This window comes from Megalops cyprinoides, chromosome 19 (assembly GCF_013368585.1).
Source record: "Megalops cyprinoides isolate fMegCyp1 chromosome 19, fMegCyp1.pri, whole genome shotgun sequence".
NCBI lineage: Eukaryota > Metazoa > Chordata > Actinopteri > Elopiformes > Megalopidae > Megalops > Megalops cyprinoides.
The window spans coordinates 6,872,565-6,887,166 of record NC_050601.1 but is presented as its reverse complement, the minus strand read 5'-3'; the positions used below and the strand labels follow the sequence as shown (position 1 = coordinate 6,887,166).

The window sequence follows — 14,602 nt, the reverse complement described above, 5'->3', positions numbered from 1 at the left end:
TCAAAACGCCACTCCGTGCATGGACTCCGTCAGATAGTAAGTGAGGGAACATTTCGTTCTGTTGCACTGTGTTTTACTAAGTGTGATTGCAGTGTTTGCATAGTGCAGGTGGCTTTTATGCATCTGTAACTCAGTTCTTTTTTATAAAGCTATGCAATAAACCTGTGTGAGTAACCTGCAATGATGCCAGTGCCATGTAACATACACAAGTACGCTGTTAGAAAGTTACTGGTGTGCAACACGTTTATATATTGTTTCTGTCATTATACATTATCTTGTCAACCGTACCCCAAACACCAACAATAAACTTAAACCTAATGATATCCCTGAATATATTTTGCACAAGTTTGTTTGTGAGAAAGTTACACTCTACTCCACCTCAGTAACATTGCCCACCTACTATTAACTGGTCAATATTATACTGATATTAACTTATTCTAATATGTATACTTTACATCTGCACAGCACTGGATTCCATGTATCTGTAAGAACCCTGGTACACAGTTCCGGGAAAATCGGGGTGTTTGATTAGGGTGCCATCAAAACACCTGGGTGGGTCTTGCACACACTGCACTAGCTGAAAAACGGACACAGTTACATAAAAACGCACACACACTTCAATTAGATTTGATGGGATGCCAGTGGCAGCAGAGGAAAAGTGAACTTTGACCTTTGCTGTGACAGGTTTTTGCTACGACAAAACGTGGTGCACTCAACGGTTTGTAAATATCCACCCCAATCATTTACCGCTCCCATATGGATAGGTGCATAGATGTTGTGAAGACAGACAGTGAAGGAACAAGACACTAGCAGACATTTAAAGGAAAAGAGAGACCGAATGCACAGCAGCCAGGAAGAGAGACACAGACAGACAGAAAGACAGATGTTTTGATAGTGTCATATACTGTAAGATTCCCATTTTCAAAACATCAACACTGACAATGTAAATGGAACATTAAAAAATTGATCAAAAAAAAAAAACATACTATACTTCCCAAACACCAAACACGATGTTCATAGATTGGTTTTGCATTTGCTGAGGGTCCTCTTGTGATTGCCTGTGGATGTCCAATCCTTTCACTGCTTCAGTGTCCCAGGTCTGTCCAGCATTGCAAAACAAGAAAAATCTGGCCTCTGTGCTTCTTCTCGATTGGCTTAACTCATCCCTACCTGTTCTCAGACTGGCTCTCTGACTTAGCCATGCCCACAACCTGTCTGACCATTGGCCAGTCGTGCCGTTAAAGGTGGCTGAAATATTTAACCGCTGTCAGTCCGCCATGTCTGCTGAGCTTCAACCTCTTCCGGCACAACCAATAGGAGTTCACAGTTCTTCCCTCGTAGCTGGTGTCGTAAGAACTTCCTGTCATGTGATCGGGAGTAAAGAGATGAGCATGAGGTTGACTTTCAGTTCTACAGAAACATTAAGATCAGTGACTACAAGCCCACAGCTACATCAGTGGTCATTACCGATTACCATTATAATGAATGATTACAGTTCAAAAACAAATATTATGTAAATGTGCCTTCAGCAAACAGAACATTTTTGTGGTACGTCTGCTTGGTGCAATTTGGAGTAAGTTCTCAGCTGTCACTTGAGCGGAGTCAGTGAAGCCTACCTGACCTCCATCTTTTAAAACAGTACAAAGTACAGCGTGTTTTCTTAGAGAAAAAACAAGAAATATTCAGTGTAAAAACAAAAAAACTGTTTCCCATCACTGTGTCAGTAAAGGACCATAAATTTGTTCAAGGTAATCACAATAATCATTACCTTGTACTGCTGCAATACTTACTTTCAAAACAATATCAGGGTAATTACAAACAAAAAACAATGTTGTCCCTCCCAGAGGGTAAGGTGTACAATAAAAAAAACAAGGCACCATGTGGTAATTTCATCTCATTACAAGACCCAATCTGCAGAAAGGAGAGTTTGAGGTTGGTCCCAGTAGTGCAGTATTCTCCAGAGGGCAGTATAAGAAGATGAGCTCTGATCAGGTGCAGGCAGGCAAGTGGAGTCTTTATAAACCAGCATCAGAGGCTTGGGGCAATGAGGTAGCGCAAAGACGTGGGCGGCGCGGAGCAGGTACCTGAGCTCGTCAGGGGGACCGATGGCGTGGGGGGAGCGCAGCTTGGAGTCCAGGTTGTAGTAGGTGCCCCCCACCTCCCGCACCCCGATCCAGTGCTGCCGCTTGAGGGGGAGACGCAGGGGGCCCCAGCGCAGGTTGGAAGGCACGTTGAGGATGAAGCCGGTCACGTTGGACAGCGCGATGCTGCCCACGTCCCTGAGAACAAAGGGGGAGAGGGAGAGCGCGCACACTGACTGGCTCGGTACGACAGCACGTCAACGCTATGCCGGGGGAGGTTAGTGCGAGCGCGCACACTGACTGGCCCGGTACGACAGCACGTCAACGCTACGCCGGGGGAGGTTAGTGCGAGCGCGCACACTGACTGGCCCGGTACGACAGCACGTCAACGCTACGCTGAGGGAGGTTAGTGCAGGTTAAGCAGGCGTGCGCTCACGGAACGCTGTGGCGCGTTAACGCGGCGGGAGGCGGATGGGGTTTGAAGCACACTGACTGACACGGGGAAAAACGCAGTACATTAACACAACAGAGAGAGAGAACGACACTGTGTAAACACCTTTACCTCCTAGACAAAAAGTGCAGTAGAATATTGAGAGAGGACAGGGCAGTATAAAAACACTTACAGGACAATATGGTACATCAACACCACTCAGAGGGAGGACGCTACATTGCATAAACGCACAGACTGACAGGAAATGATCAAAAGGCACAACTGCTAAACCGGGTTTAATCCACACACCGGCTGTACTGGCCAGCACTCCTCACTTGACAGAATCTTACCTCCTCTTGTCCCACCACACAGCCTCAAACCCCCGTATCTGCAGGGCAGCCATGATGACATTCACGTCATAGTTGCCATTTCCCAGCATGCTCTTCTTGTGTGGTGTCACGAGAGTATTGGGAGAGAGCCTTGGGTGAAAAATTCCAGAAAAAAAAAAAAAAAATCAAAAAAACACTGATGTTTAGTAAGACAGACAGAAAAGTAAGGACAGAAAGATAAGTAAATCTCCCATATCAGAAACCCCCAGCACAGACAGACGGTGATACCACAATCAATTTCAGTAATGACAGAGATGCCACAGGTCACAGATTTGTGCATGCGGTGCACAGATATGCATCCTGGCCTGCTGACATTGCAAATTTCGAGATCTATTCCCATTAGACGTTGGAAAAGTTGAAAGAAGTTTGTGTTCTGGAGTGGTTACGTGCGTACCAAGGCACCGTCTTGTGTCCCTCAAGTTCTCACAACTGTTGCATGAAAACACCATACATTTTCAATTGGATGTAACATGGAGCGTCTAAATGCGAGAAAAAAACTGTATGCGTGGGAAATCCAGTTGTATAATCCCAACAAAGCAACCACTGGAAAAACCAAGCCTTGATGGATCATGCAAATATTAAGTGGTTCACATTCGTGCAGCGCAAAGACCACGCTACCCGCTCTCACCTCTGGAAGATGTCCTGCAGTGTGTCCCTGCTGAAAGCTGCCCCGTCCTGGAAGACGTTATTGAGCGCGTGCAGAGCGCACAGCTCCCGACGCTGCTTCTCATGGTAGATGGCAGGGGGCGGAGTCAGAGAGAGGGGAGGCCCCGAGGCGCCACTCCCCTCTCCCTCTGAGGAACCACCTCCGGCCGCTGTTCCGCCCCCTTTCAGCTTGCTCACTTTCCATGGCATACAGCCCAGCTCTCGTAGACCCCGCCCCCCCCTCCCCTTCCCTGAACCCGGGACACTCCCCATCACTGACCCCCCGTGCCACGGCAACTCTTACCACAGCAACCATCCACAAGCATTAGGAGGTGAGGGGGAAGCAAGGGGAGGGGGAGCGGGTTAACAGGCAGTGAACGTCAACCCCTCTACCCTTATCGCTGCCCTGGTCAGAAAAAAGGTAAGAAGAACACCTGATCAGTGTTTTTTCCCTTAAAACTGTTAAGAATGGGAGTGGAATAATACAAGAAAAATGGCCTGAAGATGAGAAGAAAAAATAGTGCCTATGTTTGGCCAAAGAGGAAAAATATACACATGTACACAATATGAAAAAACGGAACTAAGAAAAATACATTGTCAAACAAAAACACATTTCCCTTCCTTCCATATCATCCATTATGCTCTTCCCACCTGCCTCTCCCAATCTTAAAGCCCAGAAGTTCTTTCCATTTTTAAGGTCCCTTAGGCAGCTTCCAGCATGAAACCCTTTTCTGTAGACTCCAGTGAAGACTCTTCTGTTCAGGAGTTACAGCCAAGGTCTGTGGTGCATTGAGTCAGAGAGGAAGGATGTGGCGCTCCTCTTCCTTAACTCTGGAGGATAGAAGGTTCATTGCTGTAGGAACAAGGGTGAAAAGGCATAAGGCACGTGATGGGAGAAAAATATACATGTCAGACACTCTAAACCTTAACTGAGCCAACGGGGCTATCTGTGGACAACATCCAACACTGTTCAAAGTTTGATAATTTGCGGTGGAAATAAATGTGTTTCTAAGGGTGTCTGAGCGCATACCAACACCTGATCAATTTCACATGAGGGTTCTTACCAACAAGAAGAAAAACAAATGAACGACACCCATTCACACCCTTTTAAATGGATCTCTATACTCTGTACACGCAACGAAGGAGTGGGCTCTAGTACGTGTGACGACAAACCAAAGTGCACTTTCTCCCTCAGTAAAATTGTCAAACAATTACAGGTGGCAACTTGGTCCGGAAATGACCCAGCTCGGTTTGTAAATCAGTTAGTTGTATTTAAATAAAGTAGGAGTTCTACAGACCAAGCGGACTCATTTTGGGGTCAGGTTACCATCAGACACAACTCAAATAATCTCCTCCTTAAAGCGGTCTGGATTACTGGGTCTTCGTTGATGAGCCAGGGGATGTTAAAGAATATGAATCTCCATCAGAAATGGACCAGCAATACAAGAGACAAGGAACAGATAAGGAATCACCTAATGTCTTTTTTGAGGACGGACTAATGATGCACGTCTGCCTGTATGACAATTCTTACCTGGATCTCTTTCCTCAAATCTCCCTACATTGTTACCAATAGCTTTCAATCTATTGTTCCCTATACTGCTGAAGTGCGTTTAACAGGAAATGTGCTCCTATGTCACAGACAAATGACCTAACTACCTTCACAGGATGCAAACTATTATAACACACGACAGCTGAGACGCCGACCTGATACTTCTATCAGGCCACTTAACTTTAAACGCAGTAAAAAAGCTAAATTTACTAACGTTAAGTAACCATAATACACCAAGCACCACCTACCAGGAGATTCCAGTTATTCCTTATATTTTACAAGATCTGACTGTTTTGCGCAAACCAACATAGAAAGAAAAATGTACCACCAATAGCTAGCTAACTAGAAACATGACATACATATAACTAGGTAGCTTGCTAAATTTGTTTGGTTATTTGGTTCTCTGGAGGCTAGCTAAGGAGCTGGGTAACATCTGAGTTTCAAATGTAAAACGGAGCAAAATGTAACACTAAAAACAGCCAAAAGAGCATGTTGTAGCTTTCGAACTCATTTAGTTAAAAATAAAAAGCTAATACCTAACTATGAGGCTAGTTTCTTTGTAAACAAGAATCAGATCGCAACGCACAAAAAGCCAGACTAGCTAGCCAGCTGTAAATTCTCAAAAATATCTTTTTTGGACAATCTCGTTCCAAATCGTCAGGTAAATCTAACAGACACATCGAAACTGGGTTGTGGAATTATCTGAGCACCACCATCTATTTCTCGATATTAACATTAATGTTCACGTACCGTCCTCAAGTTATTTGCCTCTTTTCCCTTTTGATCTATTTATTCTTCCGTCAAAATGCTTTTTTTCCCTTCTTGCAGCAGCAACTACAGTAGCTTCGCAAAACACAAGCATGTGTAAAACGTCATTCGATTTTTGCTGGCGTGTCATGGCTTGCGTCACATGCGATCCGCGTGCTGCAGTGCCTGGAATGCGCACGTTCATGAGAAAGGGAGGATCAGTCGTGCGCACTCATACCCGCTTTGGTAGTAACGGGGCTGCGCAGCGTGACCCGTTGACATTTATGAGATCAGATTACACGAATCTTTATCAACGTTAGACCGGTTCTGTGAGGTATATCTCAGTTACACCTCCGCCTGCCAAAAACTGTTTGGGGGACCCTATGCTTACATAGTAGTATAGTTACATTCACATTTAAATTGATTCAGTTGGCAGACGCTTTTATCCAAAGGGACTTACAAGTGAGGCAGGGTACAACACAAATACAATATATTACTTTTAACAAATAAATCAGCAAGATCTCCTTAGCAGGGTTTTGGCAATAGTACTAATCTAGACTATTATACCCCTTCTTGCTGTGTGCCAGGTAGTTTATGTTCTTGACAGCAAATTAAGACCATCTTGCCCACCCCAATCTTAACCCCAACAATTTAGTTAAAAATTGTCTCTGATCAGGGTTCAGCTGCAGACCATTTCCACTCATAGGAATGTGCAAGTCATGATGTCACAGAAATAGACAGACAAACTGAGATAATAAGCCTTGATTATAATAAACATCAAAGGGGTGCTATTACATTTGTCTTATCTAATTTTTTTGTTGTGATGGAAAAAATGCTTTTGAAATGTGTATAGGGTTTTCATCCCAACCAGATGATAAGCAAATAATGACCAAACATGCAGAAAAATAAAGTTAGACCACATGTGGTCTGTTGCCTCAGGTGATTGAGTGGAGTGATTGCAATAACCAGACATGGGGAGTCACACTTATCTGAGTCCTAAGTGACTCAAGTCATAACTCACAAGTTGCCAGAGATGAGACTGAAGTCCTGAGTCCTGCAATGGTTGCACTGAAGTTTATATTTGTACTAGTAATTTATTAAAATATGGTAAAACAAAACTTATTGTATATAATTTTCTTCCAAATAAAATTGCTATGCACACTAATAGTCTATGCATTTTAGTAATTCATTCACCTTGACATTTCAATCACTCATCTGTATTCTTATGTCTGAAGAACAAAAATTCACAAAGTAATCGCACCCAAAACAACCAAAAAATGCTGTTAAAGGACATGAAAAGAATTGTCATCCCATCCTAACTTACAACAGAAACCTACAAGTCATTGCACTGACAAAAACTTTGAACTGGGCAAAATTTTGTCACACAGCTGACAGCGATAGGCCTCAATATGACTGAACATGTTCTCCACCAAGACCACCAAGGCTCTCGATGCAGCGCAGAAGAATGAAGAATCCTCCAGTTTAGAGACCAGAACAGGAGACAATTCTGTCCACACTGCATGTTAAATTAGTGGCTGAACTTGATGGCTGAACTACAGATTTTTACTACAGATACCCAGTTTTTATTTCCCAGGAAGTAAAAAATAGTTCTCTTTCTTTTCCAGATAGAACATTCACTTTTTTCTGTGATTGTAGGGACTTCTGCCTTTGATGCATTTTTGTAATCATATTTCACAAAAATCAAACTGAAATCAACTGTTGATTACAAAGTGAACTATTGAGCTAATTATTACTACTTATACAGAGCAGACTGCTGAAACATAGGAGACAATAGAAACAAAACAGACATTTGCTTGAATACGGATGCAGATCAAGATTATTTTGTTGTGACATTCATGTGAGGAATCTACCTCTGTATAGACAGAGACATATTCAGCTAAAAAATGCACTTTGCAATAATCAGTTAACCCCTTATTTTATCATCATAAGGTCAGGCAATATGTTTGCCACTGATCTGAGCTATTAGAAAACACACAAATGGAAATCAACACTAAAATCCCGACTGATTGGTGGGCCACATGATTTATGTCACTTGACTTTTTTGGTATTTATTGACTCGTTAGCTAGCTACAAATTAATATAATGGCAAGACACATCAACAGAGACATATCTAGTGAGCAAGTGAATATCTAACCTAGCAGGTCTTTGCATGATGGTGTGGCTTTAACCAAAACATTTCATCTGCACACAAGTGAAACCACGCAAAGATATAATCAGTGGATGCATCAACCAAGAGATGTGCAGGGACCAATCAGCGCACCAAACCAAGCACACCAAACCAAGCAAGCAATGAGACTTGGAGAAGAAAGCTGCTTATCAGATAAACAGCTGCAGAAATAGATTCATGGCCAGCTTCAGTTTATACATTTTCATTGCAGTGGGGATTCCTTTGCTATACAGCTGAAATTGTGCTAATACACACTGTCTAACAGTGTTTGTTGAAATTAAGCCCTTAATTGTGAATGAAATTAAATTAAGAGTTTAAATACCTTCAAAATCAATAGTAACCCAATAGTTGATAATTACTTAATTTGTGAAGGCTTCAGTTTTCATTTTTTCATGTGTTTTGGGAGGGAATTCCTCAGACACTAATGGACAAATAAATGCAACACAAATATAAATCAAATACACTAGCAACTACCTATATTAAAGTGCACTGATAACTAAATATGTTTATTAACATAAATGAGAAAGACAATATGTAATATAACTGTGTATCTTCTGAGCACGTCTTAAAAACTATCTGTGGTCATGTAACATGTTAACCTAAAAGTGTTATTTTTCTTTATTAACTCTTACTGAATTCACAGCCCTTACAAACATATCCATTATCATTAACAAAGGTGGATAAATGCAAAGGGGACGGAGTGGGCTACAAACAGCAATACAAATACCACAATTTACATAAAATCAAATATCAAACATTTTTTTTTTTAATACAACACTACAACAGTAAAGCTACCCAGCCCTGCGCTTTGTGACTGACCAATTTCTGTGACATATCAAAGCTGCACACAGTGATAAGAGGACCAGTCAAATGACAGCGCCGTCACGAGCCCCTTGAGTAGAACTGGAACAAACAGTTCAGGGACTCCCAGGTCATATGAGGCCCCCTGTTCCTGAACTTCATTGCTGGTCCTCTCCCTGCCCTTCCCTCCCCTTCCTCTTCAGCCTCGTTTGCAGCTCTGCGGCCATGGTCATGAGCTGCTCCTGCCTCATTCTGTCCTCCTTCCTCTGCAGCTCGTGCAGGTAGTGCCTCCTCTGTGCCCTCATCTGTGCCACCCTCTCAAGCAGCCACCTGCTCTGGGCTTTCCTTTCAGCCGCGGGGCAGGTTGGTCCGACGTCCAAGATCTCTGGCCTCTGGCCACACAGGGACAGCATGGTCCTGTGGTCCCCAGAAGGCTCTTCCAGAAGCCGGGTTAGTGTAAAGGAGCCACTGGGAGTGTCAGTGTGGGTGAGGACTGGGAGCACGTGGCTCAGAGCACCCTCGCCAACCAGCTCTAGCAGGGCCCTCAAAGCCTTCATCCCATCCCATGTGTCGCTTGTTCTGGGAGCCTGCAAGACCAGCAAGAAGGCGTGTGGGCCTGGGCTAACCAACTGCAGGCCTCGTAAGGCTTCCCACGCCACCTCGCCGAGCCCCAGAGAGGAGCCCAGGATATCCGGCATGGTGACTACCATCACCTCCCTCCCCTCCACAAAGGCTTTCTGAATCTCACACTGCTTGTGGTACCCTGTGGCTCTTCTCCCACGAATGTCATGGCAACCCAGCAACATGTCCCGTAACAAGATAAGGTTGGCCACTTCAGGCCCCACCAGAATCAGTCTGAGCTCAGGTTCAGAAGGACAGAGAATCACAGGGGTAGGGAGTTGGAAGTGTCTTTTCTGGGGAATGTGGACAAGGAAAAACTCTGGAATGGAAGACAAAATGTGATAACAACAAGAAAAAACACCAAGTCAAACCTAATATCGCATGGGAACAATTTCACAATCTGTAGCGGGGGTTCAAGCCTTCAGCCACCGGACCACTGAACTCTTAGAACTGCAAAACTCTACCCAATTTCACAGATTCATTTAAAGTTAAAATCCTGCAAGAACCACTGAAATTAACTTCAGATGAATGTATGAAGAACAGGAAAGGCAGTAGGAAGTACATATATATCTGGTGGACTTTTGGGGTGATGTAGGTGACTCACCTCTCAGTTCCTGTATCATTTTGGTCACAAACTGAAGGCATTTCTTCATGTTGGAGAGCGAATCTGGTGAGACGAAATTGCACATAGATTCAAAACAGTCTAAGATGCAGGTTATAATGATGGTTACATAAATTCAAGACAAACAGCAGAGCCCAGAAAGCCATACTAAGAAACCTCATTTTTATTGCTTTTGTTTGTGTGGTCATAAATATTTCATTTGAAGAAAAACAGATATTGACATAGAAATTTAACTGCTTTGGCTTGGACAACTGAATATGGTTATATAATATATTAGATTATAATAGAGCTAAAGTACATTAACTCATAAAATGACATTGATATATCAAATGAGATGGCCACCATATGGCTTTAAAACAAAGAGTATATATCAGGCACACTTAGACACTTCAGACACTTTTCTGTAAGATGCTGGATTTTTAACTTGGAGTACTGAATTGTACTAAAACATTGTCTGACACTTACAACAAGCATATAACACACATTCCTAATTTTAAAAATTCAATAGCAAAAATCAGTGAATATAAGTAAGTCTATAGAACATTCCTGTTAGATTTCAAAAATTAAAAATGAATTTCAGTTTATACTTTTGCATTGAACATTGGACTTCAGAGACTCACCTACTGCAACCTTCTGGAGATGACACAACCACTTAAATAAGGTCTGTAAACCTGAAACACACAAGACAGTAACATCAACACTCAACACTTTCCCTGCTTGCTTAATAAAAAATTCCGTTGTCTCCAGTCATAACTTATCTTTCTCCGGTTTGTCATCTTTGGATTACTGTAGGATATGTTGTACTGTTGTAATACAAAATGAATGTATGCCCTTACATATTGCACTTCCAAATTTATTGCAGCAGTAAGTATTTTTAGCTACACTAGCCATTATAGCAGTGTGCGAGATACTGACGCACATTCAGATGTGGTTGGTTTTGTTTTTTATACACTGTTGGTCCTGCAGCTTTACTAAACACCATTTGTGCTCTTGCTCTGTAAGCCACTCTGGATAAGAGCATCTGCTAAAGGAAAAAATGTGAACGTTAACGTCTCATAATGGAAACTAGGATGACTCATAGGGGCAAAGCTTATCACAAGCAGAGACGCAAATGGTTGACATTTATATACAGTGTTTATATGGTATTTATATAACGTTGACATATATAGGTTGGCAAGTCTTTTTGGTGTGGCTTGTGTGGGGAATGAACCCGCAGCCTGCTTGCTGGTGACCTGGCACAGGAAATGAGCAAATTAATTTTGTCAAAATGTGCTAAGGGTGCAGACTCTTATCCTGCTTTTCCCGATCACCAGGAGCAAGCTTCAGATGGAGGCTGATGCTGGACTCATATATACTCAGTGCTACATGTGCTAGGACAGATTTGGTAGGCCGAATATAGAGCAGAACACAGTGGCCAGCGAATGCTCCAGAGTCATACGGATAAAATCAAAGTGCTCCTCTCAGCCCAAAATAACTTCCTCAGACAGAAAGTGTTCTGCTGTTCTGTTCAAATCAGCGGTGCTACTAGAAGTATTTTGTCTCACTTTTCATTGTAGAGGTGCCGTTTTCCAGGTAATAACTGCGAAAAAAAAAATGGATATGCGGTTCCACTTCCCCCCCTTCATCCTTTAATTTTTTATTTAGAATAGTATCAAAGAACTAGCATTTTCATCTTCTGCTGAGGAAGCTCTGAGGAAAGGAGGCACAGAGAATCAAGTAAAGGCTCTGATATTTAAAAAAAAAAAAGAAGATAAAGACATGCAGTGAACTAAAGCTGCAGACCCTCTGGGGCTTGCTTCCCAATTTCTTTTAGTAGTTATCCTGCTGTTTTCTAGAACACATATAACCCTAGGAGAAAAAAACATGTTCCATTCACATCCAATTTAGTATAATTAAAGCTGCATACAAATGTGCAAATGTAAGCTAAACAGGTATTTTTTGGTGCCAAAATTTGAACAAGCTGAAAAAGTTGAATGAACAACACCTTACCATGCAATCTTTTCATATCACCCATTTCATGCATGGACTGTTTGATTGTTTATTGTCATCCCAATGGGAAATTTGTCCTGCATTCCAAAGAAATCTGATATACTATTCACTTTTAACTGTACGAAGCTGTCCTGTCCAGGACATGAAAGCCCACTAAGACTACACGTTCAGAACAATGAACAGCAGCTAAGAAGTTACTACAGTATTACACGCTGGCCTTGGTAATTAACTTCCTTCATGCAGTTAAATACGCAAAGTAAGACACACCTATGGAGAATGAGTCCTACAAATATGATCACATCCTATGTGCTTTGTCTCCCACCTCTTTCAGGTAAGAGACCAGCCAGAATGGGCCTTTTAATGCCTCTTACCTGTAAGACAAAGAGACATCAACACAGCAGGCACTCACCGAGGATGGTGTTGACAAGGCGGGACACCCAACTCCACAGTGAGGTCACACCTGACATGATGAAAGAAAGAATCCTTGTAGCAAGCATTTGAGATGTTATAATGTATTTGCAAAAACATTTCACTTGTTCATTTCCTACAGCAAAACCTGATAAACGGTCACTTAAATGTCTCAGGAAAGCAAAAATTTCAAATCCACATGCAGGAACTGTATTGGTTCCTGTGCACTGTCATAACATCATATGGTAAATATAACTATGTGTGTCTGTGAGTGATTCTCTCCCAATGGCACTGCTGCTCTGGACAGATGTGCACCTTCAAAAACATACCCGTGAGAGAGCAGATAAGACGGACCGGCCATCTTATCAGGGCAGGGAGAGCTGGCAAGAGAATGTGGTTTTAAGAGTTAAGATCTTGATGGGACACCAATTTACCCGTGATTCAGAGTGATGAATTGCAATATATTAAATGAGCAAGAGTGGAGAAAGTTTTCAATAAACTCGAGAAGAAAGAATTCAACCAATATGCCTAATACAAAGAAGCGCAAAACTGTAAAAATACAACAACAGAATTCCATTTTCTGACCACCATGGTAGATGGAAGAAATAAAGTGTTACAAATAAAATGGCCAGTAAAACGTGGATGGAACAGACAGAGAGAGGAGAATTTGCTGACCTTGTGAGAACCTGTAGAGGCAGAAGCCCAGGATTGCAAGTGCTCCTGTCAATACATTGTTGAAGTCGAGCCACAGGGCTTAAATATAGACACAGACACAGGTAAAAGACTGGTCCAGATAAATACAAACGCAAAAATACACAACTGATTGAGTGGAAAAAAGACTTGGGAATCCTCCGAAATTCAGCAGAAGTTTCATAATTTCTGTCGTGATTAACAACTCAAGTTAGTCGCAAGGAATGATGTTCAGTTGTACTTTGCCCCTTTCTGAGACCGCCTAGACACAACGCAAAAATCAATACACAAACAGCTATTAACACGGACACACTACATTATAATAGTTTACAGTCTCAAACAAAACGCCAAAGTAACCCTTTTGAAGGATCATATTGCCTGACAAATTCCGGAGGGAACATAAACGGAACGCAAATTGTCCAAATTCAAAATTTTTCAATAAGTAGGGTATAGATGTATAGGTTCATCATAAACCCCCTTGACGTAAATGTCACTTTGAAAATAACTTGTCAAAGAGAGTTGGTAAGTTATCCCATCACTCTGAATGCCTCACCAGACGCGATGTCCTCTTCGGTTTCACAGGGGAAGGTCGAAGTGCACGAACTCTCGGGTTTACAGTCGCACTCCATGGCCAACCCACAACACGGCTATAGCGACCCCCACACCTCAGCAAACTCACCCGGCCCTTTCACCATAACATACTTTATCTGTTTCTAAGTGACGCGGTACTGACGTTTTCATCCTCTAACCACATCATTTTAATCTGTTATTTTTTTCTTTTACTAGATTATAACACAAAATGGCTGATGGAGCATTGATTCAATTAACCAATCACAATGATCTACAAATCACAAATCTAACTGAATACCGTCCTCGTGATTGGAACACATTTTACTGATAACCACCTTGCCAGCATTTAAAGGTAATTGCCCGGTGATGCGGTGCAAAACACTGAACAAAACATCGGTAACAATCATGCAATAAAGGCGCAAAAGGTTTATTCATACCAGTAGGGGAAAACAGTTACATGCACAACAAACATGTATTTTCACCCCAACTTGTATAGTTTATAGCCTACAAATTTTGGCCTTCCTAATCAGTGCCTTAGACATGAATTGACCACAAATGACATGTCGAGTTTTAAGCTACATGACTCATTAATTACTACATGACAGCCTACTGTTATGCGTTTTAACATGTGGCTATCGTAAAACACTTGAATTTATTAGTTAGATTATTTATTATTATTATTACTGTTATTATTGACCTGTTACTGTTGGTGTCTCAATCTGTAACAGTGCGGAATTTGTTTGAAAACAGCGGTTTGGACTACTTGCAAGAAGCGATCCCGTGAGGAAAAAATGGGGTAGCATTTGTCGCATCCGATACACCATACCCCCCTCAACCCCTACGTGTGCAACAATGTGGAAAAAATACTAGAT

At 42.1% G+C, this 14,602-nt stretch overlaps 1 protein-coding gene across 2 annotated transcripts; it reads right to left on the bottom strand.

The window, feature by feature from the left end:
* Window positions 1–81: 81 nt before the first annotated feature.
* LOC118795184 (josephin-1-like) lies at window positions 82–5,948 on the bottom strand. 2 transcript variants are annotated; one of them, XM_036553579.1, is made up of 6 exons: window positions 5,845–5,948; window positions 4,197–4,398; window positions 3,529–3,951; window positions 2,862–2,990; window positions 2,085–2,279; window positions 82–1,360 (listed from the first exon to the last, which is right to left on the bottom strand). In XM_036553579.1, the coding sequence occupies exons 3-6, from the start codon at window positions 3,816–3,818 to the stop codon at window positions 1,258–1,260; spliced, it is 717 nt and encodes a 238-aa protein (XP_036409472.1). In that variant the 5' UTR covers window positions 3,819–3,951; window positions 4,197–4,398; window positions 5,845–5,948; the 3' UTR covers window positions 82–1,257. The 2 variants fall into 2 exon arrangements, with proteins under 2 accessions (XP_036409472.1, XP_036409470.1); XM_036553577.1 differs by having other exon boundaries at window positions 3,529–4,398.
* Window positions 5,949–14,602: the final 8,654 nt, after the last annotated feature.

Bases quoted from the DNA above. Each gene is read 5' to 3' on its own strand.
- LOC118795184 (XM_036553577.1), bottom strand. From the start codon at position 3,818: ATGGGGAGTGTCCCGGGTTCAGGGAAGGGGAGGGGGGGGCGGGGTCTA. The intron at 2,991-3,528 runs GTGAGAGCGGGT...TTTTCACCCAAG, and splicing joins CTGCAGGACATCTTCCAGAG to GCTCTCTCCCAATACTCTCG. The intron at 1,361-2,084 runs GTACCTGCTCCG...ATCACATGACAG, and splicing joins GGTCCCCCTGACGAGCTCAG to GAAGTTCTTACGACACCAGC.